General features: G+C 34.8%; 2 protein-coding genes across 3 annotated transcripts in view; both read right to left on the reverse strand.

Moving 5' to 3' along the window:
• Positions 1-27,500, reverse strand: part of LOC145252376 (uncharacterized) — a 453,386-nt gene that overhangs the window by 105,968 nt on the left and 319,918 nt on the right. The window lies entirely within an intron of this gene.
• LOC145252425 (putative cysteine desulfurase) overlaps positions 1-27,500 on the reverse strand; it is a 135,471-nt gene that overhangs the window by 92,336 nt on the left and 15,635 nt on the right. Inside the window, exons 1-3 of one of the 2 annotated variants that reach the window (XM_080111818.1) lie at positions 19,806-20,399; positions 5,621-5,801; positions 2,595-2,625 (exon numbers count right to left, since the gene is read on the reverse strand). In XM_080111818.1, the coding sequence (XP_079967944.1) occupies positions 2,595-2,625; positions 5,621-5,801; positions 19,806-19,823 (230 nt within the window). In that variant the 5' untranslated portion in view covers positions 19,824-20,399. Of the gene's footprint in view, positions 1-2,594; positions 2,626-5,620; positions 5,802-19,805; positions 20,400-27,500 lie in introns of those variants that run through there. The other variant, XM_080111819.1, reaches the window with a different exon arrangement.

Raw genomic sequence — 27,500 nt, forward strand, 5'->3', positions numbered from 1 at the left:
ATTATTATGTCACATACTCCACATCGCGGTTTGTTGCATTTTGTAGCTCCTTTTGTAGTATGTGGGACGAGTTTTGAGGAAGTTAGGATGTGTTTTAAGTTTTTGGGTTGGCGTTTGCTTTTTATTATTTTTGTTGTTTTAAGTATGTTGTTTAGTTTGTCGTTCTGATTGAGGAGGATAAGGTTTTTTGTTATCTGTGTGAATAGTTCTGGGTTGTTTGTGTTGTGTGTAGAGACGTATGCTAGAATTTGTTCTTTGTTGTGTTCTTTTGGGGTTCTTAGTTGGTCTATTGGAATTTTTTCAGCCAGTTCAATACCTTTCTGTATTAGTGGTAGTGGGTATCCTCTTTTCCGCAGTGTTATTTGTAGTTTGTTCAGTCTAGTTGAACGGAGGTGTCTGTCTGTTACTATGGTGCAGACTCTACGTGCTAGGGAGTAGGGTATTGATTTTAGGCAGTTTTTAGGATGGTGGCTTTTGAAGTGGAGGTATTGATGAGTGTCTGTGGGTTTGTGGTAGATGTCTGTGATTATGTTGTTGTTTTTTATTGTTACTAGGATGTCTAGGAAAGGTAGTTCTGTGGGGCTTTGTTCTAGTGTAAAGTTTATTTTTGGGTGTAGATTTTGTAGTAAAGTGTGGAGTTCTTTGATATCCCCCCCCCCTGAGGTTCTCCAGAGGATAAAGCAGTCGTCTAGGTATCTTTTCCAAGATTTTATGAAGAGTGTTTTTATATTGTGCCCGTACTTTTGCTCTATCCTTTCATAAAGGGTCTCTTCTAGGAAAGCGAGTGTAAGGGTGGCATATGTCGGTGCCATTTTGGTACCCATCGCTGTGCCTAGTATTTGGATGTAGTTGTCTTTATTGAATTGGAAGGAGTTGTTATTGAGGATTATGTCGATGCTATCAATCACGGATTGTTTATTGAATCTGGGGTGTAAAGTCTGTGTATGTTTGTCAATCCAATATGCGATAGCTTCTTTTCCTAGATTGTGTGGGATATTGCTATATAGGCTGCTAACGTCGAATGTGGCTAGTATAGTCCCATCGTCTACTGTTTGTGGTAGGGAACTAAGGAAGTGTGTGTTATCTCTTACAAAACTTCTGACTAGATTGGTGAAGGGCTGTAATAGTATATCTATTAGGTTGCTAAGTCAGCTTGTTGGGCATGATGGTCCTGCTACTATGGGTCTGAATGTGAGGTCGTTGGGGTTTGGGGTGCTTATGTATTCTGACTTTTGTATGTTGATGGCATGTCTTACTTGGTTAGATTTGTGTATTTTGGGGAGCCCATAGAAGATGTTTGTTTTTGTTGTGAAATTTGTAAGGAAGTCTTTTTCTTTTTTAGTTAATGTACTATTGTATGTTGTGCAGAGTTTTGTTATTTTAGATATGGTTGTGTCGTCTATGTTGGAGCTAATTAGTTTGTAATAATTTTCGTTCCCTAGTGATTCTGAAATTTTTGTTTTATAGAAGTTCTTATTCATTATAACTACTGCACTACCTTTGTCTGCTTCCTTTATAACTAAGTTGTTATTGTGTTGGATATTTTTAAGTGCTTGATTTTGTTTTCATGTTAGATTACTGGTGGGGTTTTCTTTTTGTTGGGGGTTGAGGTTCCAGAGTGTTTCAAAGAAGGTATTTAGTTCTTTTGTGTTGTTATGTTTGTTGGGGAATATATATATATATATACATATATATATATATATATATATATATATATATATACATATATATATATATACATATATATATACATATATATATATATACATATATATATATATATACATATATATATATATATATATATATATATATACATATATATATATATATATATATATATATATATATATATATATATTATGCTTTTGAAAGAAACATTCTCGTTTTGTCAAAAGACTTTTTCTATTCCTACACGTCAACACATACGAAATAAATACAGAAAAGATATAAACATTTATATATTTATCGTATTGATTTTTATTCATATATATATATATATATATACACACACACACATAAAAGTGATCTTGTCTGTGAATGTGTGAAACAATCTTAACTTACTCCTCTCTGAATATTAGGTGTACAGACTTGAAACTTGACATATAGGGTATTTGGAGCTCTGTAACACTTTTGAGTTGGTTTTAAGTCTGTAAAAATAGCTGCTAAGCGGTAAAAATTGAAAAATAAAACACAGTTGACCTTGGCAGGAATAAATCTTTTAACTCCTGAGCATGGGTACACATACATTTTTAACTTTTTAGCCTTTTTTTTTTACTCGATAACGTGATAACTCAGACATTAATGATGAAGACTGAAATGCAAAATAACGTCTATGGCTAGAGCGCTGAATTTTTTGGTTTCAATTCCAGCTAATGACACTGAAGTCATTTTTTTTTATATTGGGTACAATATAATAATCAATAGAGAATTTGCTCTAAAATAATAACTACGAAATCTACATAAATTAAAATATCATAAAGAAGCGTATTTTATGACCGGGCGACGCCGGGCGGCCTGCTAGTATCTAATAATATGATATAATAAAGAAAGAAGAAGAAAAAAGGAATTTTAATCAATGTTGAAATACTTACCGACCTGATGCCGTATAATCACAGTAGACAACTACAAAAAGAAGATTAAATAAAAAGTTAAAGAAACCGCAAACTTATAAGAAATAGTGATTTATTTATTACAAATCAAACAGAATTATTAATTTATTATTATATTAAAGCTGAAGTAACCAACATTTGTTTCCCTACGGCTTTTTACTATATATTGTGTTGGCAACTAAGTTCCACCAGTTTTTTTTAATATAAATGTAAAATGTTTTATAGAAAATATAGAAACTAATTCATCAATTTTTACAACTTCTAACAAAATTCTTTGCTGATCAAAATCAAAAACCACAGAAAAATAAAAGCAAAAAAGATATCGAAAAATGTTCACTTTTCTTAATATGGTATTCCATTTTAATAAAAAATAATATAGAAATTAACTTAAATTAACTCAACACAGAAATTATTCCCAAAATAGAATTCTCCAAAAAAAATTTTTAACATTTGTAAACAATCTATCTATATATCTATAAAAGTGAAATTCTCTGTGTGTCTGTGTGTGTACATTTCCCTACCAAACTACTCTGTCAATTTTCAGTCTACAGACTCGAGATTTCACATAAGGGATATTGAGATTTGGGAAAATCTTTTTAATCGGTTTTCGGCCAGAAATTTGACTTTCAAGGGGTCAAAGTTCAATGATTTGACCATTGAAAACTCTATCAAACTTCTCTGCCAATTTTGGGTCTAAACACTTGAAATTTTAGATGTAGATTACTTGGACATGGATCAAACTTTTTAATTTGATTTAAGCCCAAAAAAATAAATGTTAAGGGGTCAAAATTAGGGCAAAGTTTTAAAAAAATTGACCACTGCAGTCTTTACCAAATTACTCAGCCAATTTTTGGTCTAAACATTTGAAATTTTACATAAAGTATATTCAGACATAGAGCAAGCTTTTTAATCGGTTTTGGACCGACAATTTGGCTGCCAAGGGGTCAAAGTTCAAAAGATTTAACCTTTGCAGTCTCTAGTAAACTATTCAGCCAATTTTGGGTCTAAACATTTGAAATTTTACATAAAAGGTATACAGACATGCAGCAAGCTTTTTAATCAGTTTTTGGGCGAAAATCTGGCTACCAAGAGGACAAAGTTGAAAGAGTTGACCTGTGCAGACTCTACCAAACTCCTCCGCCAATTTTGGGCTTAAACATTTGAAATTTTAGCTGTAGGTTATCTGGATATGAGTCAAACTTTTAATATATATATATATATATATATATATATATATATATATATATATATATATATATATATATATATATATATATATATATATATGAACAGTACATAGGGTCCGAGCAAAGTCTGGCCGAACTTCTAGTAGATTATAAAGAAAAAAAAACGGTGGGGACTCAGTTACCAAACGAGTAATACTAATATAAGATAATGTAAGAGTAATACTAGTTATAGAACTTTATTCTTGGGTTGCTTTTGGCCTTGATAAGTGATGACTCATCAGTAAAATAAAATTATTTTCAATTTTCGTTTTTTGTTAATTAGTTTTTCAAACTTAAGTAAATAGTATTTTGGTTCTGCAGGTTTTTCAATGATTTAACAAAATAAAAATTTGATCTTACATTCTGCCAATCGTATCACAATAAAAACACTTGCAACAACTCTAACACTGAGCATGCGCTTTTAACCTCTTATAAATGGCTACTCGGCAAGCAAAGTATTGTGGTTGCTTTGCAAAGTATTGTGGTTGCTTTAGGTTCAGTAAGTGTAAATATCTATCGTCACAAAACGTTCATTTAAAAATAAAAAAAAACCTAAACTGTGTGTGGTGATAAAATTAAATACATAATTAAATACGTTGGTATTATGTATCCGGTAAAGTAAGACGTCTCCACACTGCTGGTTTTCCTCTACCAAATAAACATGTCCAGAAAGAAAACCAACGTTCAATAAAATGTATCCATATGAAATGGAAAAGAAAAAGAAAATTAAATTAAGAAAAAATATTTGTTCAAACTCCTGCTTTCCCACGACTAAATTCAACTGAAACTTTCCACCGTCCGTTCTCTCCCCCCCCTCTATCCCCCCTCTCTCTCTTTCTCACTGCTGTCGAAACAAGAACTACCATTGTGCTTTCAACTTGTCCTTTTCATAACAGTTTCTGTTCTCTTATGCAAATCAATGCCATATGTATATAATCGAGCCTTCTATAAATGAAGATTTTTTCTTTCCCTTTCCCTCCCTCCTTCCGCAATCCGACAGGAGAGAGGCGCACCTATTTGTTTTTTTTTTTGTTTTTTTTTTACACAGTGATCACCACTTATCAAGGCCCGGAAGCCACTCAGGGATAAGGGTTATTGCAAGTACATTATGTTAGTGTGGAGATTTGATGAAGTGTTTACTTAAGGGGGCGGTTCATTAGGAATTTGTTAACATTGAACTTGAAGACATCCAAGTTGTGGTCCGGTGGGAAGCAGGCAGACGTATAAGTTACTTTATTCCTTTCACCACGTAATCAATTTTTTTATTACATTTTAGACCATAATAACAAATGAAAATGAGTTTTTAAACTTAAAAACGCTATGCTGCTCCTGCTACGTCTTCGATTATTAAAAAGAAATGTTAACCTTGCATTTTGATGATGGTGTCACAATAAAAAAAATCAATTTCTGGTTAGCCACCTAACTAGTTTAGGAGTAAACTTTTTTATCATCCAGCCTTGTAACTTCTCCATTCTCTATTAAGCTCTTGAAAGGCTTAGAGTTTTAGCTAGCCTGTTTGGAGCCTAGGGGATTGAATACTGGTAATGTTTTTTTATTTCTCTTTGTATTATTATTAATGACTTACACCAAGTGGCCTCAAGCCTTGTCTCGAGCGTCTTCCAAAAAAAAAAAAGCAAAAGAGTGTGGCAAATCAATCAAAATGCTATCTCAAAACTTAAGCATGACAGATCAATGCGACGGATGGACAAAGCCTTCCATAAAATTGCAAAGACACATCTAAAACAAAAAGAAACAAAAGCTGATAACGAAAGAATGGCTTACCTTTCACTGGGCCGTATGGACCTTTGACAATCAAATCCGACCCAACCACATTGTCTCTTATAAACTTGAACATGGGCAGATCGTTGTAATTTCCATGGTAAACTTTCGAATCACCATTCTGTGGGTGATGAATTTTCTCGTCCATATCTCCGCTCTTTTCTTCTTCAATTGGAAGAAAAAACTGCAAGCAAAATAAGATAGAAGACAGAGAGCTAAACTATATACATATGCTTTATACATATAACACCTTTATCCGTTGCGCATTGTGATCTACATGGAGATGTGACGCAATGGATAAAGGTAATAAGTACAATCAGTTCTAAGTGATAGTCTTCTGAAAGTTGAAGGTTCAAACCTCATTACAGAAGATAATAACTAAGAATAAAATTAAAATTTCTTAATACCTGGTCATGATTGATGGAGCAAGAACAATCTATCCTCTGTGGATCAGATAAAGGATTTTATATTTTGTATAGATTCCAGAGTTCGACAAGATGCACTTGAAGTAGGTCGAAGCATACATCGGCCAAAACCTTGTGAGAATAAAATCCAAGATGAGAATGAATGATATCTTTTAGTCTTCTCTTCTACACTATCATACAGATTATCCATTTTCAAACTCTTTTAGCAATGACACCATTTTCCTAAAATTCTCTTTCTCTCTTGGGACGCTCAAAGAAAATTTCATTTTCAACACAGACATTATTATCTGGGCTTCTTATGTTATATAAACATTTTTGTTTTTCTGTTGGCAGTAGTTTACTTACCACCGATCTAACTGTAAGAGCAAACAATAATTACACTGTACCCAGCTTTGGTGTTGATTTGTAAATACTCAAAGATTGTTGTATCTTACCTTTTTTTATCTTTGTTGGACTTTTTAAGAGCTCTCTTGAATGTATAAAAGAATCTTTCAGCTTGCTCATTGAATCTAGGATGATATGGTGACAAGGATTTACAAAATATTTTGAATTCGTTCCCTGTAAATTGGGTTCCATTGTAATTGACAATCGCTTTGGGGACACCAAATTCAGCGAAAAGTTCCTGAAGAAAACTTATTGTAATTGTGGAAGTGTCTCATTTTAAGTTGAATGCTTCAAGCTATTTTGCACGTTTGTCAGTAAACGGTAATAGTGGAAATTGGGTAGAAATTGATTATTTATGAGGATGGCTCGACAAGATTTTTTTTGTGTTGGTCTTGCAAATGGCCATGTTATAATCATCTGTGAAGCAGCCCCATGGTATTGTATTTCACATACAGACAACTCAAGGAAAGAAACTTTACTCAAGGAATTTTCGTTTAGTTTTAGGTTTCATTTGCAAATTTATGGCTATTTTAATGGCAAATATTAATGGCAGATTTTAATGGCAGATATTACAGCTAAACTTTCTTTCTCTTTTGCTATAATTTATTTTTTTTTTTACTCTTATCCACCCTAAACAAAGTATATTATTATTTGTACATAAGGAGCTACTATTTGAGAACATGCCTACAGGGATATAATGTAGAGAATTTAGCAACAAGATATTTGTTTGCTTTACATTTCAATTTCTGCATGTTAGTATAGTCAGGGAAGCAGGAAAGAAGGAGGGAATCCCAAAGTCTAGCAGTTTGAAGGAAGATTGTTTTGGGACCTGTCTAAGAAGGAGAGATTAGTGGTAGATGCCCCAGCCCAGATGTGGCAACAATCCTCCATGTATGGGCGAATGGTGGCTTTGCGCAAATACAGGATACTCTCAGGTGTAAATAGTTTTCTTCTAACCCTAACCCTAACCCTAACACAGTAAAAATCTTGTAGCATGGGCTGCTCTGTTTGTACTACCATTTACAAATTTCAAACCTGAAAATAGATTTCATATTTTCCTTGACTCCAAACAGCTTAACGTTTTCTGACAGGCTGTAATCTCAGTCTGCAAGCTTGTTGGTCTTGAGGATCGATTCCATTGAAATTTTACTGTCTGAGATCCTTGTTAATGGTTTGCGCCTTAGTTTTCTTGGGTCAACCAACTTTGCTTCAGCCCGTCACCTCAAGTCACTGCCTTTTCTTATGCAAAAGTCTATCTTCTCAATGTGGCCAACTCAACATTGTTGACTGATCATTAGAAGTTCATCAAGTTTTGGAATATTCAGTCAGATATCAGAGCTGATATGCGTGGTCTGATTCAACTCAATATTGCATATAAATCTAATCATTGTTTTTTTATTTTGTTTTTGTTTTTTACTAGAAAGGTTACTGCTTATCAAGGCCCGGAGGCCACTCTAGGATAAGGGTTAAGTGTTAGGTAGATGGTGAGACAAGATCAGTTATGGTGGAACTTGGGTATGGCTAGATTATCAAAGAGGATAGCTTAATAGGAATTTATTCACATTGGATTTGAAGAAGAGCAAGTTATAGTTAGCGGGGAAGCAGACCTATGGTATTGTTTTCCACAAACGGACAGTTCTAAGAAAGAAACTCTAGTCATGGAATTTTTGTTTAGTTTTAGGCACAGACTGCGGGAAGTTGTTTGGCGATAGTTGCAGCTGGGCGTGTATTTGTTGGAAATGCTTTATGAGGAGAGACCATAGATTGGAGCTCAGTCGAACAACCACTATAAAAGTAATGATGAAGCAGAGACAGACCCGCAACATGTCTTCTGTGTGAATGAGGACTGGTTGATGGCCCAGCATTCCCTTCCATACATCATCACACATCTAACGCAACTGCTGTGTACTTTTCCCCTGCTAATGTTAAAATTGGCAACAATGCATGGAACTTATTCCATGCTATTAAACCTTATGTATAGAATCATAATTCACTTTATCGTTTTATTTCATTTGTCTGATTTTACTTCAGTTTGCCATCTCAAGGTCTCCGCAGTTTCTTATCAATAAGGCTTAATGAATGCCAGGAGTGTAGTAATCGTTAATGATGTAAATTGGGTAGAATTTGATTATTCATGGGGACAGCTCAACAAAAACTTGTTTACATTGGACTTGAAGGCTACCATATTGTATTCAACCAGGGAGCAGGCCAGTGGAACAGTGTTCAACAGGCGAGCAGTTCTGGGAAAGAAGCTTTGTTCATGGAATCTGCGTTTAGATTTAGGCACAGATACAGAGTGGGGGAAATCGTATATAGTGGTTGTAACTAGTCAAGAGTTTTCTGTGAAAATTTGGCAAAGGGGACCTTAGATTGGAGTTCAGTCGAGCACCTGCCATAAAAATAACGATAAAGCAGATATAGGCTCGCACCATCTCTTCTGTGGAAAAGAAGTTGCAGGGAAGAGAAAAGGCATCACCTACTAGGTTTCGAAGATGGTTTTGAACTCTCTCAAAACTGGATAAGGGGTGTCAAGCAGCTCCTGCCCAGGTACAACAGTACTCTATTTTAGGGTGTACCTGTCTCTTATACAGATAGAGGATTGCATCAGCAGTGAGATACCTACTGGAGCGGTAGAGTGATCCAACCATTTTTCCAGCAATCTTGGCAACAAATTTGATGCATGTGTTCCATTTCAGATCAGGAGTGGAGGTCAGTCCCAGAAGCTTATCAAAACAAAGCTTATCAACTTAAAATTTACTTTAAAAAAAAAAACGCTTTCTCTTGACGGTACATTTTTTGTTATTTTAAGCGTTGATCTTCACCCCTCACACATATATGCAATTCTGGAGGTAGCTGCAAAACTCATTTAAAAAGTGATGTGAACCACATGCAGTAAATAAAATAGTACATAATTGAAAGACGACGAACGGATGTCCATTTTGTTTTGAAAAAAAATATATGATTCAGTTTATAGCTAAAGTCTGTGATTCCTTAAAGTCGTTTCCAACGTAACCAAAAAACAAAAACGAAATAAATACAAAATATAAATTTTTAAAAAAATGCATACCTAATTCCAAAACCCATTTTTTGTTTTCGCAAGAGAAAAGTCACTTCAACCCACAAAAGAAATGGACGCATTAACAACAGAATTCTTTTAAAACTTGAACGTTGTTCTCTTTTGAAACTTTTGGTAAACCACGAGCATGGCATCAAATGCAATCAGAGAATGATTTATTATTATCAGCTTGGTTAGAAAATAATGTCGCTTTTATGAATAAATTTAAACTCAACTACATTATATGTATTATTTGGATTCTTCGGACTATTGTACTCATCTTGAGTGTTATTTCACAACGTTTCGCTCCCATATAATCTAACCTTCTTCAAGGCTGCTGTATGTAAATGCTGGATCATGTGCGAAGTGACGTCACGGTAAGGAAAAAGAAAAACTATAAAAAGAACATGTTCACAGACTGAAGATCACGTTCGAGAGGACAGAAGTCAGAGTTTAGGATTATGATTACGTTTTAATCAGGAAAGTACCCGAAAATAATTTTTTTTTTTTAATATATTTTCACCCCAAACAAGGCACATTGCCACTTTGGTGTAGGGGCTACTATCAGGGGCAACAACTACTGGGGTACTATGTAGGGATTTGGGCAGCAAGATGTTGGTTCGTGTTACACTTGAACTTCTGCATGTAAGTACAGTTGGGGAAGCAGGGAACTGGAATGGAATTCCAGAGTCTAGCGGTTCTGGGGAAGAAACTACTGGAGTAGAAAGATCTTTTACATCTAGGGATCTGTACTGTTTGAGGGTGAGATTTAGCTGTCTGTCGGGTTTGTCGAGGGTGTTTACATCATGGGGGCACAAGTGCTTGCAGTTCGTCAGAGCATTCACCATTAAAATACTTGTAGAAAAGGCAGAGGGATGCAACATTTCATTGATGAGACAGTGACTGAAGCTTAGATGCCAGTTCAGGGTCTATCAGATTGGCGACTCTCCTTTGAACCTTGTCTAGGAGCGAGAGACTAGTAGCAGATGTACCAGCTCAAAAGTGACAGCAATACTCCATACATGGGCGAATGGTGGCCTTATAGAGGTACAGGATATTTTCGGGTGTTAGTAGTTTTCTAGCACAGTAGAGAGAGCTTACCTTCTTCGCAGCGGCCCTGGCAATGCTTTCAATGTAATTGTTCTGACTCATGTTTCCTGTGAACGTTAGGCCAAGGAGTTTGAAAGATGTACTCTCAGATAAAGAGTCGTTGGCCATTGCTATTAGTGGTAGAGAAAGTTTCTTGTAATTATTGAAGGAAACAAGTTTAGTCTTAGCGGCATTGAACGTGACCATCCATTTTTGTCTCCATTCCACTACAGATTGGAGGTCTTTCTCTAGTGTTTCTGCCATTTCCTTAGATATGTGTTCATTTGTTTTACTGTCGTGCCTGTTATATAGTGTGGTGTCATCAGCATATATACCCATCTCAGAGGCAATTATGTCGGGGAGGTCATTTATGAATATCAGGAACAAAAGAGATCCAAGGATAGAACCTTGGGGCACTCCTGCATTTATATCATATTGTTTAGATGTACGACCGTCGAGGACAACCTGGATTTTTCTCTTATCCAAGAAGGATTTAATTATGTTAAGTATTCTATGTCGTTGTTTCATGGAAAAAAAGTGAGTCGAGCTATTCCTTATCTTAGTCTCCTTTGTGATGGTGTCTACAACGTGTTGGTGTCTACACGTCAACACGTGTGCAAATGTTGCAAAGTGTATCAGGCTACAAAACTGATTCAACCATCTGTGAATGTGATGAAAAGGACCATACAACACGGCCTTGTCTTCCTTCCCTACTACCCAGCCAGTGCAGCTTGAAAGATCTTGCAGTATACAACAATAATGCAAAAGACTGTAAAAAAAATAAGAATAACTGTTGTATGACCATATGCTTAAAAGACACGTAAAGACGAAAAAGAAGACACCCTCCCCCCAACAGGTACAGATACTACACTGTGATTCATATATTTTATTTCGTGAACACAAACAAAACAAAATTGGAGGGAGGGGATCTATGGTCATTTTTCTCATTGTACCTTTGTCGACTAAACTTATCATAGCTAAAGTTCTCAGTCACCATAATACCACATTCACACCAGGGGTCGTCCTACTTAAGATTCTCAAATCAAGCTTTTTTTTTTTTTTACTGTGATCTTACATCAAATTGGCAAGTCAAGATCTACAAGTTAATCGCTCTGTTACGTTTCAGTTTGAAATCACATTTCCATCGCAAAATGCATAGATTTGAACAAATACATCTTAGAAATGGATCCGTTCTTGGATTTTTTTGGTTTCTCATTTGCTTTTTTCTAAAAAAAAAAAATAAATAAAAAAAAAAAAATAAAGATATTCGAATAAAGTACTTTCGTTTACACTAGTTGTTTTAAGATTACAGAAAGTACCTTTAAAGAAGTCAATCTTTACTATAGCCATGACAGTGGTTGATTGATATCTAAAAATCCTGAGTTCAATTCCTGATCACAGTTTTGACTCTTTATTTTATTTAAATTTTTGCCATTACTTATCAGTTAAGAAATAGGAATATGAAAAAAAAAATGGCATATTTTCATTTTTATGCGTTCGTTTCATTTTGTGATGCAACTCAATCTTTCGATATTGGTGCATAAAATAAATATTTAATAATACGGGTACATGCACATATTACAAATGAAGATTTCACAATTTTACATATTCTTTTCAGGTTGCTAAACCTGATTTAGGGTTAGCGTTTTGGTTGATGAAGAGCTTTTTTTTTCCTGAAAAAAACAAAATAAATAAAATAAAACAAACGCATTATTTATTTATTCATATTTTTTTACTCAATTTTATCCCAAACAAGCCATATCGCCACTTGGACATAAGGGGCTACTACTTGGGATTATGCCTAAAAAAAGATTAAGAAGATGCTCATTTATGTTACATTTGAACTTCTCCATATCAGTATAGTCAGGGAAGCAAGTAACAGGAAGGGGATTCCAAAGTTTGACTGTTCGAGGAAATAAGCTATTAGAGTAGAAAGCTTTTTGGCATTTAGGAACCTCAACAGTGAAGGGGTGTGATTTTGTTGCCAAGAGGGATTGTTGGGGATATGTACGTCGAAGGGGAACGAGTTCTATGAGCTCATCAGAGCACATTCCATTATAATTAGGCAGGGCCAAAACTGGAAGAAAAACCAAGTTATTGTTTTTTTAAAAACAAATTAAAATTTATTAAAATCCATTATTCTTGAGCAACTTTTTTTTTCCCTGAAAGATAAAAACCTGAATTTTATCATATGGAAAGCAGAATATAAAACTTTTTCTACTATTTTTTAATAGAATGAAAAAATTTTTAATAGAATTAAAAAATTTTAATTTTCCAAAAAAACACCAGTCACCACCATTTTTGTCTCGAAGGATAACACATTTGAATATTTTTTTATAAAAATTTTTTGAATCAATTAATTTTTTTTTTTTTTGTCTAAATAAGATTTAAGATGATTTGCTATAAGAATATACAAAAATATTACAACATAAATACCTGAATTTTATAATTCAAATAATTCCATCTTTTATCGCTATAGATTTTGCGTGGCGGAATTAAAAAATCCAAAATTTAATGATATTTTGGAAGAAACTACGGTAGCTTTAAATTTCCATGTATTTTTAACGTTTGTTTTGACGATTAAGTTAAGAATCAACTTTAAAAGGGTTTAATTCGTTTTTCATGAGTGATATATATATATATATATGTATGTATATATATAGTTAGTAATTTATAAAATATATATGGCGATTAAGCTACACTGAATATTCCGTGTTTCATCCACTCTAGGACTCCTCAAGTTTATGCCTGAGGAGTCCTAGAGTGGATGAAACGCAGAATATTCAGTGTAGCTTAATCGCCATATATATTTTATAAATTACTAACTAGCTCTACCTACGTATTGAGCACTTTTGAAGTAAATACTTAAAGTTTATGCATAAATCTATACTTTCGTATATTAATTTTATGTGAGTAAATTAAGTAGTTATATATATATATATATATATATATATATATATATATTTGTTGCCTACATAACTCCCGAAGTTAAGCAATAATGAAGCTGGTGCTTACCAGATGGGTGATCATTTTGGGAATGTTAGGCGCCATATGTGTTGAAGACAACTCTTGCATCTAGTATTACCTTTGGTTGTCTTGACTCTGCCTTACCATCAGGACTAAGTGTTTCTGGACGAGAGTGTGATAGATGCAAGTCACTTTAAACTAAGTCAAGCGCAAGTCACAGCAAAAGGAAAAGGGGGAGATAACTACCGTTTGTAAATACGAACAACTGTTTGTAGACCTTTTGGTCTACCATAGATGAGGTAATATCACATAACGACAAATTGCCAAAAGAAATTATCCTAGTTTTAGCAAAATGCACAATTTTTTATCGATTTTTTTTTTGGGGGGGGGTATCGGTTCTTCAAAGCATTTCCTATTTAATGGTATATTAGCAATATTTGGCTTACTAAAAGAAAATTATTAATTTATTTTTCAAAGATTTAAAAGTAGTGTTTTTCATAAAAATAATGCAAATGTATAATTTTTTTTTTTTTGCTAATCTGAAAGAATAATTATTATTATTAACATATTCAACGAATTTCACATTTCAAACACACAAAAGATGAAAAATGAAACAGATTCAAAATTCGGGTTCTCAACCTTAAAATCTGATACGTGCATGGATGTTTTTTGTTTTGTTTTGTTTTGTTTTATCTAGAATCCTCACCCTCCCCACAATACAATATATTTTGTTCAGTTTCGGCTGATTATTTTAAGCATATTTGTAACCACAAAGAAAGAAGGGGGGGGGGGTCATAGGCAAAAATATATATATATAAATATCGAATATGAAAAGAAAATACACCATTATAAAGTTCATTTTTGACTTAATAATCGGTGAAAGTTTCGTATTGATTGAATAATTACTTGATTTTTGGTAGATTTTTAAAGAGAGACTCCATCAAAAAATACTTACTCCCTTCTCCCGTTTTGGCCGTGCCTAATTAATTTTTTTTTTTTTTTTCCACCTCAAACAAGGCACAGAGATGCAACATTGAAGCGATGGAACAGAGGTTAGAGCCTAGTTGACAAAGTTGGACCTATTAGATTGGAGACATATTTTTGGATCCTATCTAAGAGGGAGAGTAGTGGTAGATGCACCAGTCGATGTGGCAACAATACTCCATGCATGGGAGAATGGTGATTTGTAGAGGTACAGGATACTCTCAGGTATGAGTAGTTTTCTAGCACGCTAAAGGGAGCCCACCTTCCTCGCAGCAGCCTTCACAATGTCTTCAATGTATTTGTTCCAGTTCATATTTCCTGTGAATGTCAAACTGACGAGTTTGAAAGAAGAATTCTCAGGTAGGGAGTGATTTGTCATGACCCATTAACACAGAAATTTACCCTAAGTCTAGGCTGTCAATACAAAATAAAAATCTTCATCTCCATTATAAAAGTGAGCATGTGTGTTTAAATCACTTTAATAATCATGTATACAAATTTATTTTTATGAGCAAAGAAAGGGAGGCTTAATTTTAATGTTAATAATAACTTATAATAAAGAAAGGAAAGAATAATTATGTATGCAAATTTATATGTGAAGTTGTCCCCCTTTGTATTAAGATTTTTCCCTCAGCCTCCAAAATCAACAGAGATTAAACCATTCCTGTAATGATCTGGTCCCTCTTGATTGCAGTACAGTTCTAGAAGGTCCACTTTCCCAAGCTTTGTCTTCTCTCTTTGAGAAAGGGTTAGGTTATTGCAAATCGCCTGGGGCGCCTTTACGAGAAATGTCGACGGGGCTGCTCAGGCATTTTATGCGGGTAAGAGTGTTTTGGGAGCGCTGACTTTTCAATGCAATTTTTCGACCCTGGAATCATAGTTCTTGCAGGAGGAGAGAATGAAATACTCCTCTTTGTATTAAAATAAAAGTTATGTTCTTAGAGTGATTTCCCTTGCTTGTTGTTGTTGATAATCTACCGGAAAACAAAGATGGCGGTCTTGATTAATAGTCGTGTGTCTGGAGTTATGTGAACAAAACGTATCTTTCATATTTTATTTTATTTCTTTATTTATTTTCTTGTAAGTCTTTTTGGGTTTTTATAATAAGATTTACTTCGCGCGTAACAACTGTAGGAAATCATAATAAAAAAGTTGATAAAAAGAAATTTTTAAAAATTATGATTAACAGCCGAAAAATCAAAATTTAAAAAATTACGTCTAATAACTTTTTGTACTTATTCGCTTATGTTACCGTACAGAAATAATAACGTTATTATCTAGAAAGCCAAGGGTGAAATACTGTTGCCACATCTGGGCAGGAGCTGCTAGAAAGGACTTGTCCTGCCTTGATAGAGTTCAAAATAGACTTCGTAGCCTCGTAGGAGATGTCCTTTTCTCTTCCCTGCAACCTCTATCTCACAGAAGAGATGTTGCGAGTTTGTCTCTGCTGTATCGTTATTTTCATGGAAAGTGTTCGACTGAGCTTCAATCTATGGTCCCCCCTTCGCCAAACTTTCACAAGAACCACTCGTCTATCTGAAAACACTATCAATAATTCCCCACACTCTTTATCTGTGCCTAAACCTAAACGTAGATTCCATGAACAAAGCTTCTTTCTTAGACCTGCACGCCTGTGGAATTGTCTTCCGTTTTCCTGCTTTCCAGCTGACTACAATATGGTTGTCTTCAAGTCTAACGTAAACAAGTTCTTGATGAGCCGTTCCATATAAGTTAACAAATTTACCGAATTGATTACTGTATTGTTCAATTTCTACTGTACACTCTTTAACCCTTATCCTCGAGTGGCATCTTGGCTTTGATAATGTGGTGATGCCTGTGTAAAAAAAAAACATACTTAACATAGGGAGAAGAGGGTGTTTTATAACTATTCTGTACTTTCATCTAACAATTTAATAAAAAATGTTATCGTGAGACTTGAATTTAGCTTAAAATACAATTTTTAAAAATAGCATGGAACAATAAAGGCATAAGCACGTTTTTTTTTTTTTGTTTTTTGTTTTTTTTTGTTTTTTTTTTGTTTTTTGTTTTTTGTTTTTTTTTTAATTTTTTTTTTTTACTTTTGTTCATCTGAAACAAGGGATATTGCTACCGAGACGTAAGGGACTACAGTGCTTAGAGGTCAGATTTATAGTGGGCGTCCTAAGAGGGGAGTTGTTTCGAAAAATGGGTGCTTATGCACATGTCACCATGCTATTTTTTTATTTTTAATAATATTTTCAAGTTTCATGGTTTCTTTTTTATTAAATTGTAAGGTAGAAGTACAGATTAGTTACAAAACACCCTCCCCATTTTAAGAATGGTTTTCTAAGTAATATTATTATTTCAGCACGATAGCATAAGTGCATAAATACCTTACTTTGTGGCATTTCAAAATTGGAAGGGAATAAAAAAAAAATAAAATAAGGTGCTGATGTCACCATGCTATTTTTTAAAAGAGTATTTTCAAGTTACATTTACATCAAGTACAGTCAGTTCATCAGAGCATACAAAAAAAAATTTACTTATGCTACCACAAAGTTTAAGTTTGGAGGAGAGCATGCCACTCGGACTTAGGGGTAGTGGTAAAGCAAGTCATTTTTTTTTTTACTATATTTTAAGGAATAAAGCCCTTCCAAAAATAAATCCAAAAGCAACTATTTTGTTTCTTGTGTGAAAAAGAGAGCTTTGAACGAAATCTATTTTTTAAATTTAAAAAACTTGAAAAATGTTTCAGAAAGTTGAAAATATACAAGTCGGTAGAAAATTAAATTCTAATACATTTGGTAAAAGTTATTTGTTGCATTTTCGATTTCACGGTTGTTATCTATACTTCAATTGATCATCTTTTAATAGAATTTTAAAACTTTGCTGCATTTTTTTTTCAATAAATATTCATTTAATAGTAAATAAGAACTTGTGAATTTGTAGGTTAATTTTACACGATTACATGTGAAGACCTTGAAAATGTTGATGGAAAAAACAAAAAATATTTCAGAATTTAGAGTGACGAATTAGTTTTGTATATAAATTCAACATAAAGTGATCCCCCATTTCCAAGTCATTCTAGCTTTGTAGAGAAGTTAACCAAATTAACTAATCCTAAGTCTAAGAACAAAGGTAGAAAACCACACATAATCGCCTAAAAAAAATAGTACTACTCCCCCACCCCACCACCACCACCACACATATACGCAAATACATGATGTATCTCTGATAGTAAAAAAAAAAAATGGTCTAACACTCTAAAACTGTCCGGAAATTGAGGATCATTTTACATTAAATTTATATGCGAAACTGATCCCCTATTCTGAATTTTAATTGTTTGATGTTTGCTTTCCAACAAATTTTCCATGGTTTTACATGTAATCGCCTAAAATATAGAATCTCATATATTAAAGAAAGTGATTTAACACTATAAAAATTATAATGTGCAAGTTACGTAGATGTGATAAACGTATGCACACAAGAAGTGGTCATTCGATTTTATAAATATAGAGAGGACTGAATATTAACTTTAGTTTTTCAAAAGGTAATTATTACTATTAGCTGCATAAATTATTTTAGAGGAAATACAGTGTAATCTGGGTGCTTGTCCAGATTTTCCCCATATTAAAATAATAAATAAAAATTTGTATGGTGTATGTATCCGTGATGGAAAGAAAATAGCGTACACCAAAAATCACGTAAACTGATCAAGTGGTTTTATTGTTAAATAAGAAAATCAAATGTACCTATTTACTATGCCTCCCCACGGGACAGAGTTAGACACCAGGGTCGTTTTTTTAACGTGGAGAAAAGGTACAAAAATAAAAATTGTCTCAGTCGTGAAGGATTTCTCCTCCACTGAAAAAGAACAAGAAATAGAAGTGCAGCATCTGAAGAACAGATACTACACTTTGATCTTGTCCCGAAAATCAAATGTAACTAAGTGATCAGCAACGATATCATGATGCCATCTTGAAAACGAGCTGAAGAAATAAGGGAGATTACTCTAAATAATTAAAACTTGAGAGATTTTTAAAACACCATTCTTAACAGAGGGAGGGGGCACTGGAAAAGATCAAATTCACTTTAAAATTATTTTCTTTATAAAAAAATGTTCTTCGTTAAAAAATGAAACTGAAAAAAAAAAAATGAAACTTTAATATAAGATAAGCTTTTTAAGTTTCCATAAATATCGCTTCTGTGCAAAGTAACCAGCTTTGTTTAGTAAGCGGATGATCCATAACATAAACAAGACTGGCTACTTTATTCAGAACTGATATTTATGGTGTCTTAAAAAGGCTTAAAACTTATATTAAATATTTTTGTTTAATAGAGTACATTTTCTTTTAAAGAGACATGGGTAGTTTGCTTGAAACATTGCTGATAAAGATAAAATATGAGAGATTGGAAAAACCTGAAAATTGAAAGGAAAACAAAAACAAATAGATGAGGTCGTATTGAAACGACGGTAAACAAATGCCTATTTATTTTTATTTCATTTTTTGTTTGTTTGCTTAATCGGACATAAATGGGTAGTTAAAGCAAAGTAAATTGTTTTTATCAAACTTTCCAACTGTATTTTCTTTAAAATAATTTATGTCCGTACTATTAATGATCACCATTAAAAGTTATTATCGTGCGTGGCAGGAGGTGACGGCGGTTTTCAGCGGTTAACGACAAGCACTGACACTCTGGGTGCCACAAGTTCGAATCCAGTTTGTTCCACAAAAAAACATTTTCACTTTTCACAGTTCCTTCCGTAAGTAACTAATGTCTTTCTAGAAAGAATTCTGATTAGAAAAATATCGGGGAAACCAATGCCAACAATAGAATCTGGGGATTCATACGATATGGTGATGATAATCGTGCTTGGCCGACTCCAATGTTTTTTTTTTTTTTTTTTTTTTTGAAAACCAATGCTGTTGCCTTTCGTATAATAACAGTATTTAAATGTAACCGTGACAATTATTAACTATCAGTACTTTCTTTTTATTTTCAAGTCATTATCGAGACTTCAAAGATCTGAGAGTTAAATCGCGGCCAATTTTTCTTGTTCTCACGTCACGCTCGATATTACTTGTTTTTCGATTCGAATAAACGTTTTAAAATAAATAAAAACAATAAAAAAAAATATCCAACTAGGTATAAGGATAACTTATCTTGCTTATGATAGCATCTGTTATTTGTTTTGTTTTGTTTGTTTTTTGGGGGGACATTTTATCATGCCTACGTCTATAAACTAACATTAATTTAAAACATTAATAATTGAATGAAATGAAAAGTGCGTTATTTTTTATACCTTGGGTTTAGCCTCCATTGTCTTCTCTGGATGGTAACGAGTTCTACGGTTAACAAATTGCAGCGAAGTTGGTGCGAGCGGTAAAGTGCGTAGCGAACAATCGCCTACTCGTTTTTATTTGGGGGGGGGGAGAAAGGCCAGACGACAGATTGCAGAGTGAGCATTTTAAAACAGAGATTCGGATGGAAGTTGGATCTTATTTATTTACACATACAGTATGAAGAAAAAAAGAAAAAAGAAAGAGAAAAATTTAGAAAAAGAAAGGAAGAAATAAAGAAAAGGAGACGCCGAAAAAGTCTGTGTGAAAACCAGGACATTTAGCGTTTCTCTCGACATTCGTTAAAACCATTTTGTTGATATAATTTGAAAAGGCAGTGAGAGAGAGACGGGGTTCGTAGTGTATCCCCCATCATGGCATGCATAAAAACCGAGACGCTGCGTTTACCCTCGGTCGGTCGGTTGGTTGGTAGGGCTAAATGGTCGAAGGGGGTACAAGTAGCCGGGTCGACGGATTGTTCTATTCGTTCTAACTGCCTCGGTGCGGAAGTTGGCAAAGGAAAAAAGGTTTTTCCTTTCAAATCAAATTGTGAGAACAGTGAAAAAACACAACTCAACAAGTAATAAAGAGTGTTGGTGGCTGGTGACCCAGATTAATATATGATAAGCCTGGCGGAATCTAAGATCAGAAGAAAAAAATTGCATGTTATAAACGTTACTATTAACGTATAAATTATTTCAAAAGGAATACAGTTGGGAAATTAGTCAAAACAATTTATTTGGGGTTTGCCTCTTTATTTTTGGCGTATTTGAGTTTTAAAAACATATATTAATCATAAAGCCCTATTTTCGCTCACGAATCAAAGTTCCTGCTAGGCGATTTGGCCACACGTTAACCAATCAGCTTGCAAGACGCAGTAATTTCATATCTTTCTTGAAGAACTTCTTCAGCCCTTTTGGGAATCACGGTCAATAAACAATGAGAACTCTGGAAGTTTCAAGAAAAGAGGTTCTCTCTCTCTCTCTCTCTCTCTCTCTCTCTCTCTCTCTCTCTCTCTCTCTCTCTCTCTCTCTCTCTCTCTCTCTCTCTCTTGTCCAGCATCGATGATCTTTTCCCAAAGATAATTGCTAACCCACCTGTAACCGTCCTAAAAAAGCTTTCCTTTCTTCACTTGAACAACGTCCCACTTTCTTCCAGTTAAATAAATACTTTCGTTATTTGTGTTAAAACGAAATTTGGCTTTTCCTTTCTTGCGACGTTTTCGTTCAATACTAATATATATAAAAATGCACCTCGAATTTCTAAAACTCTCTACCGTTATATAATATTTACTTTGTGTGTGTGTATGTGTGTGAGTTCCTTCCTCATAAATTCCGAAACGGCTGAGCCTATCTTTTACAAATTTCACACAAAGCTAGTTTATATCTCTGGCAGTGTTCTTAGATAGATTTTGTATAGAAATTCATTCGATAAGTATAGAAAATCGAAAAAATCCGATCTTAAAAATAGCCTTTTTTTCTCTTATTGATAAAAAGAATTTTTTTTACAAGAGAATATGTGATGTTACACTGGTGTAACCTTGGCCGGTGTAACGTAAAATATTCCCTGTAAAAAATTCTTTTTTATCGATAAGAGAAGAAAGACTATGTTTGAGCTCGTCAAGTCCAAATATCAGCTGACGTGATATTGTGAATAAATAAACACAGACGGAAGTTAATGAACAACATTATCATTATTCTTTTTTTTCTTACTTTTTTATTTATTTTTTTCTTTGCGAATTAGTTCACCAGGCAAATTATTCCTCGTAATACGCAGGGTGTTCCAAAATGTTTGACCCGATTTCGTAGGCTAATGATTTTGACAATTTTCGTTGGAATAGCCTCAAATTTTCACAGCTTGTGTAGAAATGTTTCAAGATTTTGTGTGTAACGTTTGGCATTTCTATCTTTTCAGGTTAAGAAATCCCGTTCACTTCAAAAGAAAAGGCATTTTGCGTGTTAGAGTATGCTCGGACTCAGTCACTGAAGAGCGTGCAGGCAGCGTGCCTTTTTAACAAATTTTGCAAAGAACACACCAGCTACAAAACAAATTAAGACATGGCACCAAAAAATTAAAGAAAACGGCTTCTTATGCATACCTAATGCGTGTTTGGTATGAGATCGAGTACCGACTCGACGTGTGCAGAATCACAGGCGGCGCTCATATTGAACATTTATGAAAATCTGTCATAGAACCAACAAATATTTGTACTTTTCTTAGTAAATTTAACCAATAAAACTTATGACTTTTAACATAAAGTGTATTTAGTTTCAAGCCACGGAGTCTATTTTGTACTCTGTCAAGGCAGGATAGGCTGTTTTAGCAGCCCCTGCCCAGATGTGGCAGCAGTACTCCATCTTTGGACGTACTTGGCTCTTATATAGATAGAGAATTGCATCATTAGTGAGATATCTTCTGGAGCGGTAGAAGGATCCCACCATTTTCCCAGCGGCTTTGGCCACAGACTTGATGTATGTGTTCCATTTCAGATCAGGTGTAAAGGTCAAACCCAGGAGCTTATCAAAGCCTGGGGCCTCCCTTAGACGAGAGCCATCCATTTCAATTGATGCCAGATGGGGATCAGAGCGTTTATGATGTAGAGATAGGAGCTTGGTCTTAGATGCATTAAAGGTAACCAGCCACCTCTTTCCCCACTGTACCACACACTCAAGATCAGAGGAGAGAGAAAGAGAGAACATCATCATTTACGGTCTTTGATGTGTTGCCATAGATGGTCGTGTCATCAGCATAGATGTCAACGAAAGATTTTAGCATGTGTTTTGGGAGATCAGTGATGTAGATCAGGAAGAGAGTTGGGCCCAGTATGGACCCCTGAGGGACTCCAGCATTAATACTGTGGGCCTCTGATTTCTGCCCATCAACAACTACTCTTATGAGCCTATCTGAGAGAAATGACTTAATGATCGAGAAAACATTTCCAGTTATACCGTAGCTGGAAATCTTGTGTAGTAGGCCTTTATGCCAAACCTTATCAAAGGCCTTTGATATGTCGAGAGCAATTGCCCTAGAAATGAAGCCTTTGTCTAATCCTATGAGATATAAACGTTAGCACATCTGCTATAGATCTAGCAGAGCGGAAACCATATTGCGTGTCGCTAAGAAGGTTATTTCTGCTGATGTGGTTGACTACTTCTCTATTTATTGTGGATTCCAGCAACTTACTCATGACACACAGGAGACTTATTGGTCTGTACTGAGAGGGGGATGACTTATCACCTGAGTTCTTAAATACAGGGCATACTGATGAGGTTTTCCAGGGTGTTGGGAAGCACTTCTCCTTAAGGCAACGCTTAAACAGTTTGGAAAGTATGGGGGCAAGTTCTGGTTGTAATTTTTTTAACACTATAATTGGAATAACGTCGGGACCAGTTGCTTTACTGGAGTCAAGGTTCTTGATTAGCTTGGTGACCTCACGTACAGATATTTGTATGTTGCATAGCGTGTTGTCTGTTATAGGAGGGAATATGGGGAGTTGATGGCCTTCGTCACACAGGGTAGAATTTGCCACAAAGTTTTTGGCAAATAGTTTGGCCTTGTCGGATGCTGTCGAGATGATCTCTGGTCCATTGATAATGGTTGGGATAGAACGCACGTTTCTGTTCAAGATCCTATTTGCTATTTGCCAGAACTGGTGGGAACCAAGCCGCTGCTCAGCTACTTTGGACTTAACGGATTGCGCATATAATTCTCTTGCATTTTTTATTACTCTTTTACAGTGGTTACTGGCGGTTCTGAAAGCAGCTTTAGTTTCAGTGCATCTATTACATTGGTAGCTATGGAAAAAGTGATTTCTGTGCGCGAGAGCAGCAGCACATTCGGGGGAGAACCATGGCTGGCTGTTAGGTTTTTGTTGGAATTTTTTGGATGGTATGAATTGGTCTATGCCTACAAGTAACCATTCGGTCATGTCTGATACTATAGAGGACACATCCTTTTTAAACATGGAATGGAGAGGGAGATCAGATATGAATGTACGGAAGCTATCCCAGTCTGCCATAGAGTATCAGTATACAGTACGGTGGAGAGATTTGGGCATTTAGAATAGAGTTAACCATTTTGGAACACCCTGTATAATAATCAATAGAGGATTGATTCTATAATAATACATATGCAGTCTGCATGAATTAAAATATCATGTTTAAACATATTGTATCACCGGGCAATGCCGGGCGACCAGTTAGAATATGATATAAGCATTTTGAGTTACCGTGAATATTGGTTGTAAGTAAATTAATAAAAGTTCCAGCACTTTATTTCCTGAAAACAAGATGCCTGACACCTTATTACTTATCCATAGTTCTTTTTGTGCCCTTCCAGTGCAAGTCTGGTTGGTGCTCTCCCTCCTCCCTTGGTCAATTTATCCTTCTTCAACTTTTCACAATAGTTTTATGTGATATCAGAGGAGGCTGGTGACACCACTATTATTATTTACTCACTCGGAGTTTTCACACAAGACATTAACAGTGCTTAATCACTGGCAATAACAAGTTTTGTTCCCTCAGAGTCCAAATGAGAACAAGTCTTATTAAGAAACCATCTTGCGTTGACCTCGTTAGCAACGATAATTGGTTTTCCTAAAATTTAAGTTGTAATAAGCCTATCCAAGGTCCCAGTACTCTTCCCATACTTCCAGTGATGGTTTGGACGGTACTCTCCTTTTTTCTTTTTTTTTTTACTTGGGAATCACTACTTATTAAAGCCCAAAGGCCACTCGAGGATAAGGTTTAATGAATGTAAGCCGGTAGTGTAGTAATCGTTAATGGTGTAAATTGGATAGAATTTGATTATTTATGGGAACAACTCAACAAGAACTTGTTTAAACTGGATTTGAAGGCTACTATGTTGTATTCAACCAGGAAGCAGACCAGCAGAACACTGTTCCAGAGGCGGCCAATTCTTGGAAAGAAACTTTGTTAATGGAATCTATGTTTAGATTTAGGCACAGATAGAGAGTGGGGAAAATCGTATATAGTGGTTGTAGCTAGTCGTGTTTTTTGTGAAAGTTTGGCAAGGGGGAACCATAGATTGGAGTTCAATTGCGCACTTGTCTCCTTCCTTAGTCTTTCAATCCTCTTTGACCCTTTACAACAGTAGCAGTCGTAAACGTTAACATTTCTACTGGTTGGTTACATAATGAACAATCAGTGTTCTAAGTATATTAATTTCAACGACTACTGCCCACACACTTAGGGAATTGCACAGCAATTACAGAGAGTTTCCATGCACCGACAAAGAATTCTCACTTGCTTCACTCAACTTAACCCCAAGCGAAACTATTCTCCACGAGAACATTTTTCTCTCAAAGACTTTTGTAAGCCAAACTTTATTACTTACTAGAAGATGTATCCGGCGATGCTCGGTCTTAAGTGTAACGTTAAATTCCTTTAAAAAAAATGAAGTAAAAACAAACAGAAAGAAACTAATACATGTGCCTGCGAGTTTTATGTTTTTTCTAAACAGTTCACTTCTTGTAAGTAAAAAAAGGAAATACTCGAGCTGACATCGAAACCAGAACCTAAAGATACTGAGTCAAGTACGATAACCATAAGACCAGCTTGACATGGTCTTTAAAATTGTTTTCAAACAGTTGACAAACAGATAAAATTTGATGACCCCCACGGACCAATTTTAGCAGCTTTTTTTTCTGGATGAAAACCGATTAAAAAATTTTCCACGTGTCTGAATACCCTATACATACAATTTCAAGTCTGTAGATCAAATATTCGTTGAGTATATAGGTTGAGAAGTGTCCTCACACACACATTCTCACTTTTTTATATATATATTATTACTTCTTTCACTGTGACACTGTTTAGATTAACCTGAAAGAAGAAAATGGCGAAAATCTTAGAGGAAGACCTCCAGTCTGTAGTGGAATGGGGACGTAAATGAATGGTAATATTTAATCCTGCCAAGACTAAACTTCTTTCTTTTAATAATTACAATGAACCTTCTCAAGCATTCATTGTCATGATTAATGATACTCTGTTCAAACTCCTTGGCTTAGCATTCACAGGCAACATGAATTGGAACAAATACATTGAAGACATTGGCAAGGCTGATGCAAAGAAGATGGGCTCTTTCTACCATGTTAAAAGTTTACTTACACCTGCATATTGTCTCTCTACAAAATTACTATTCACCCATGGATGGAGTATTATTGCCACATTTAGGCTGGTGCATCTGCCACTAGTCTCTCGCTCTTTGACAAGGTTCAAAAAACAGTCGGCAACTTAATAGGTCCTGCACTAGCAACCAAACTCCAACATCTCTTTCATCGCCAAAATATGGCATCCCTGTGTCTATTTTACAAGTATTTTAATGGAATGAGTACTGACGAACTCAAACCACTTGTGCCCCCTCAACATAATATCCCTCTGACTAACCTGACAAACAGCAAAATCCAACATCTACATTGTAAAGATGCCAAAAAACTGTTTACTCAAATAGCTTCTTCCCTAAAACTGTTAGACTTTGAAATCCCCTCCCGGTTTCCTGCTTCCCTGACTGTACTGACATGCAGAAGTTCCAAGTATGATGTGAACAGATATCTTGTTGCTCGACTCCCTACATAGTTTTCCTATAAATTTAGTCCCAAATAGTAGCCCCTTACGTCAAAGTGGCACTGTGCCTTGTTTGGGGGTGAAACAATAATAATAATAATAATAATAATAATAATAATAATAATAATAAAAACTACACTCAATGATGTAGGTCACTTTTTTACTCTTATTTGCCCCAAGCAAGCTATCCCACTTTGCTGTAAGAACTCGAACAGACATATGCATGGACATTGAGTCTATATTCGAAATACCCTCCCCTTGACTAGAGAAACAAAGCTAGAATCAGACGACCAGGCCTTTATGTGCTTTGTTAGGCACCGCCAAAACTGGGGGGGCAGGTCAGTACTTTTTGACGGACCGTCTTTTTAAAAATCTACCAAAAATCAGGTAATTATCCGATCAATACGAAATTTTCAGCGATTATTAGGAGAAGAATGAACTTTATAACAGTGTACTTATTTTTCATAAACGATATTTATATATATATATTTTTTTGCTTACAAAACCCCCCCTTGTTTTGAAGTGGGAACAAATATGCTTAAAATAATCATCTGAAACTGAACAAAACATATTGTGTTGTTGTAAGGGACAGAATTATAGATTAAAAAAAAAAAAAAAAAAAAATTGTTTGCATACCTTATTTTGACGTCTGAATATCAGAACTTCGATTGTGTTTAATTATCCCGCTTTTGAGTTTTGAAGTGTGAAATTCGGTGAATATGTTAAGTAAAATAATTAATTTAAGTTAAGCAAAACAAAAAAAAAAATTTTTTTATATTTATACGAAAAAAGCCATTTTAAAATTTTTGATAAATAAATTAACAATTTTTTTTTAGAGAGCCGAATAATGCATGACCATTATTAAACAGAGCATGCTTTGAATAATCGATACAAAAAAAAAAATTCGATAAATATTGTGCCCTTTGTGTTAAAAATAGCATCATTTTTTTCGATCTCGTTTGAAAACGTTTGCCGCCTTTCGACTACGGTGGACCAAATGCGCTGAAATAATTTTTTTTTATTCTGCTTTAAATTGCCCCCTCCCCCCATTTTGGGGAGCCTAGCCCCCACACA

Source organism: Euprymna scolopes, chromosome 29 (assembly GCF_053919585.1).
Source record: "Euprymna scolopes isolate OS-2025 chromosome 29, ASM5391958v1, whole genome shotgun sequence".
Taxonomy (NCBI): Eukaryota; Metazoa; Mollusca; class Cephalopoda; order Sepiida; family Sepiolidae; genus Euprymna; species Euprymna scolopes.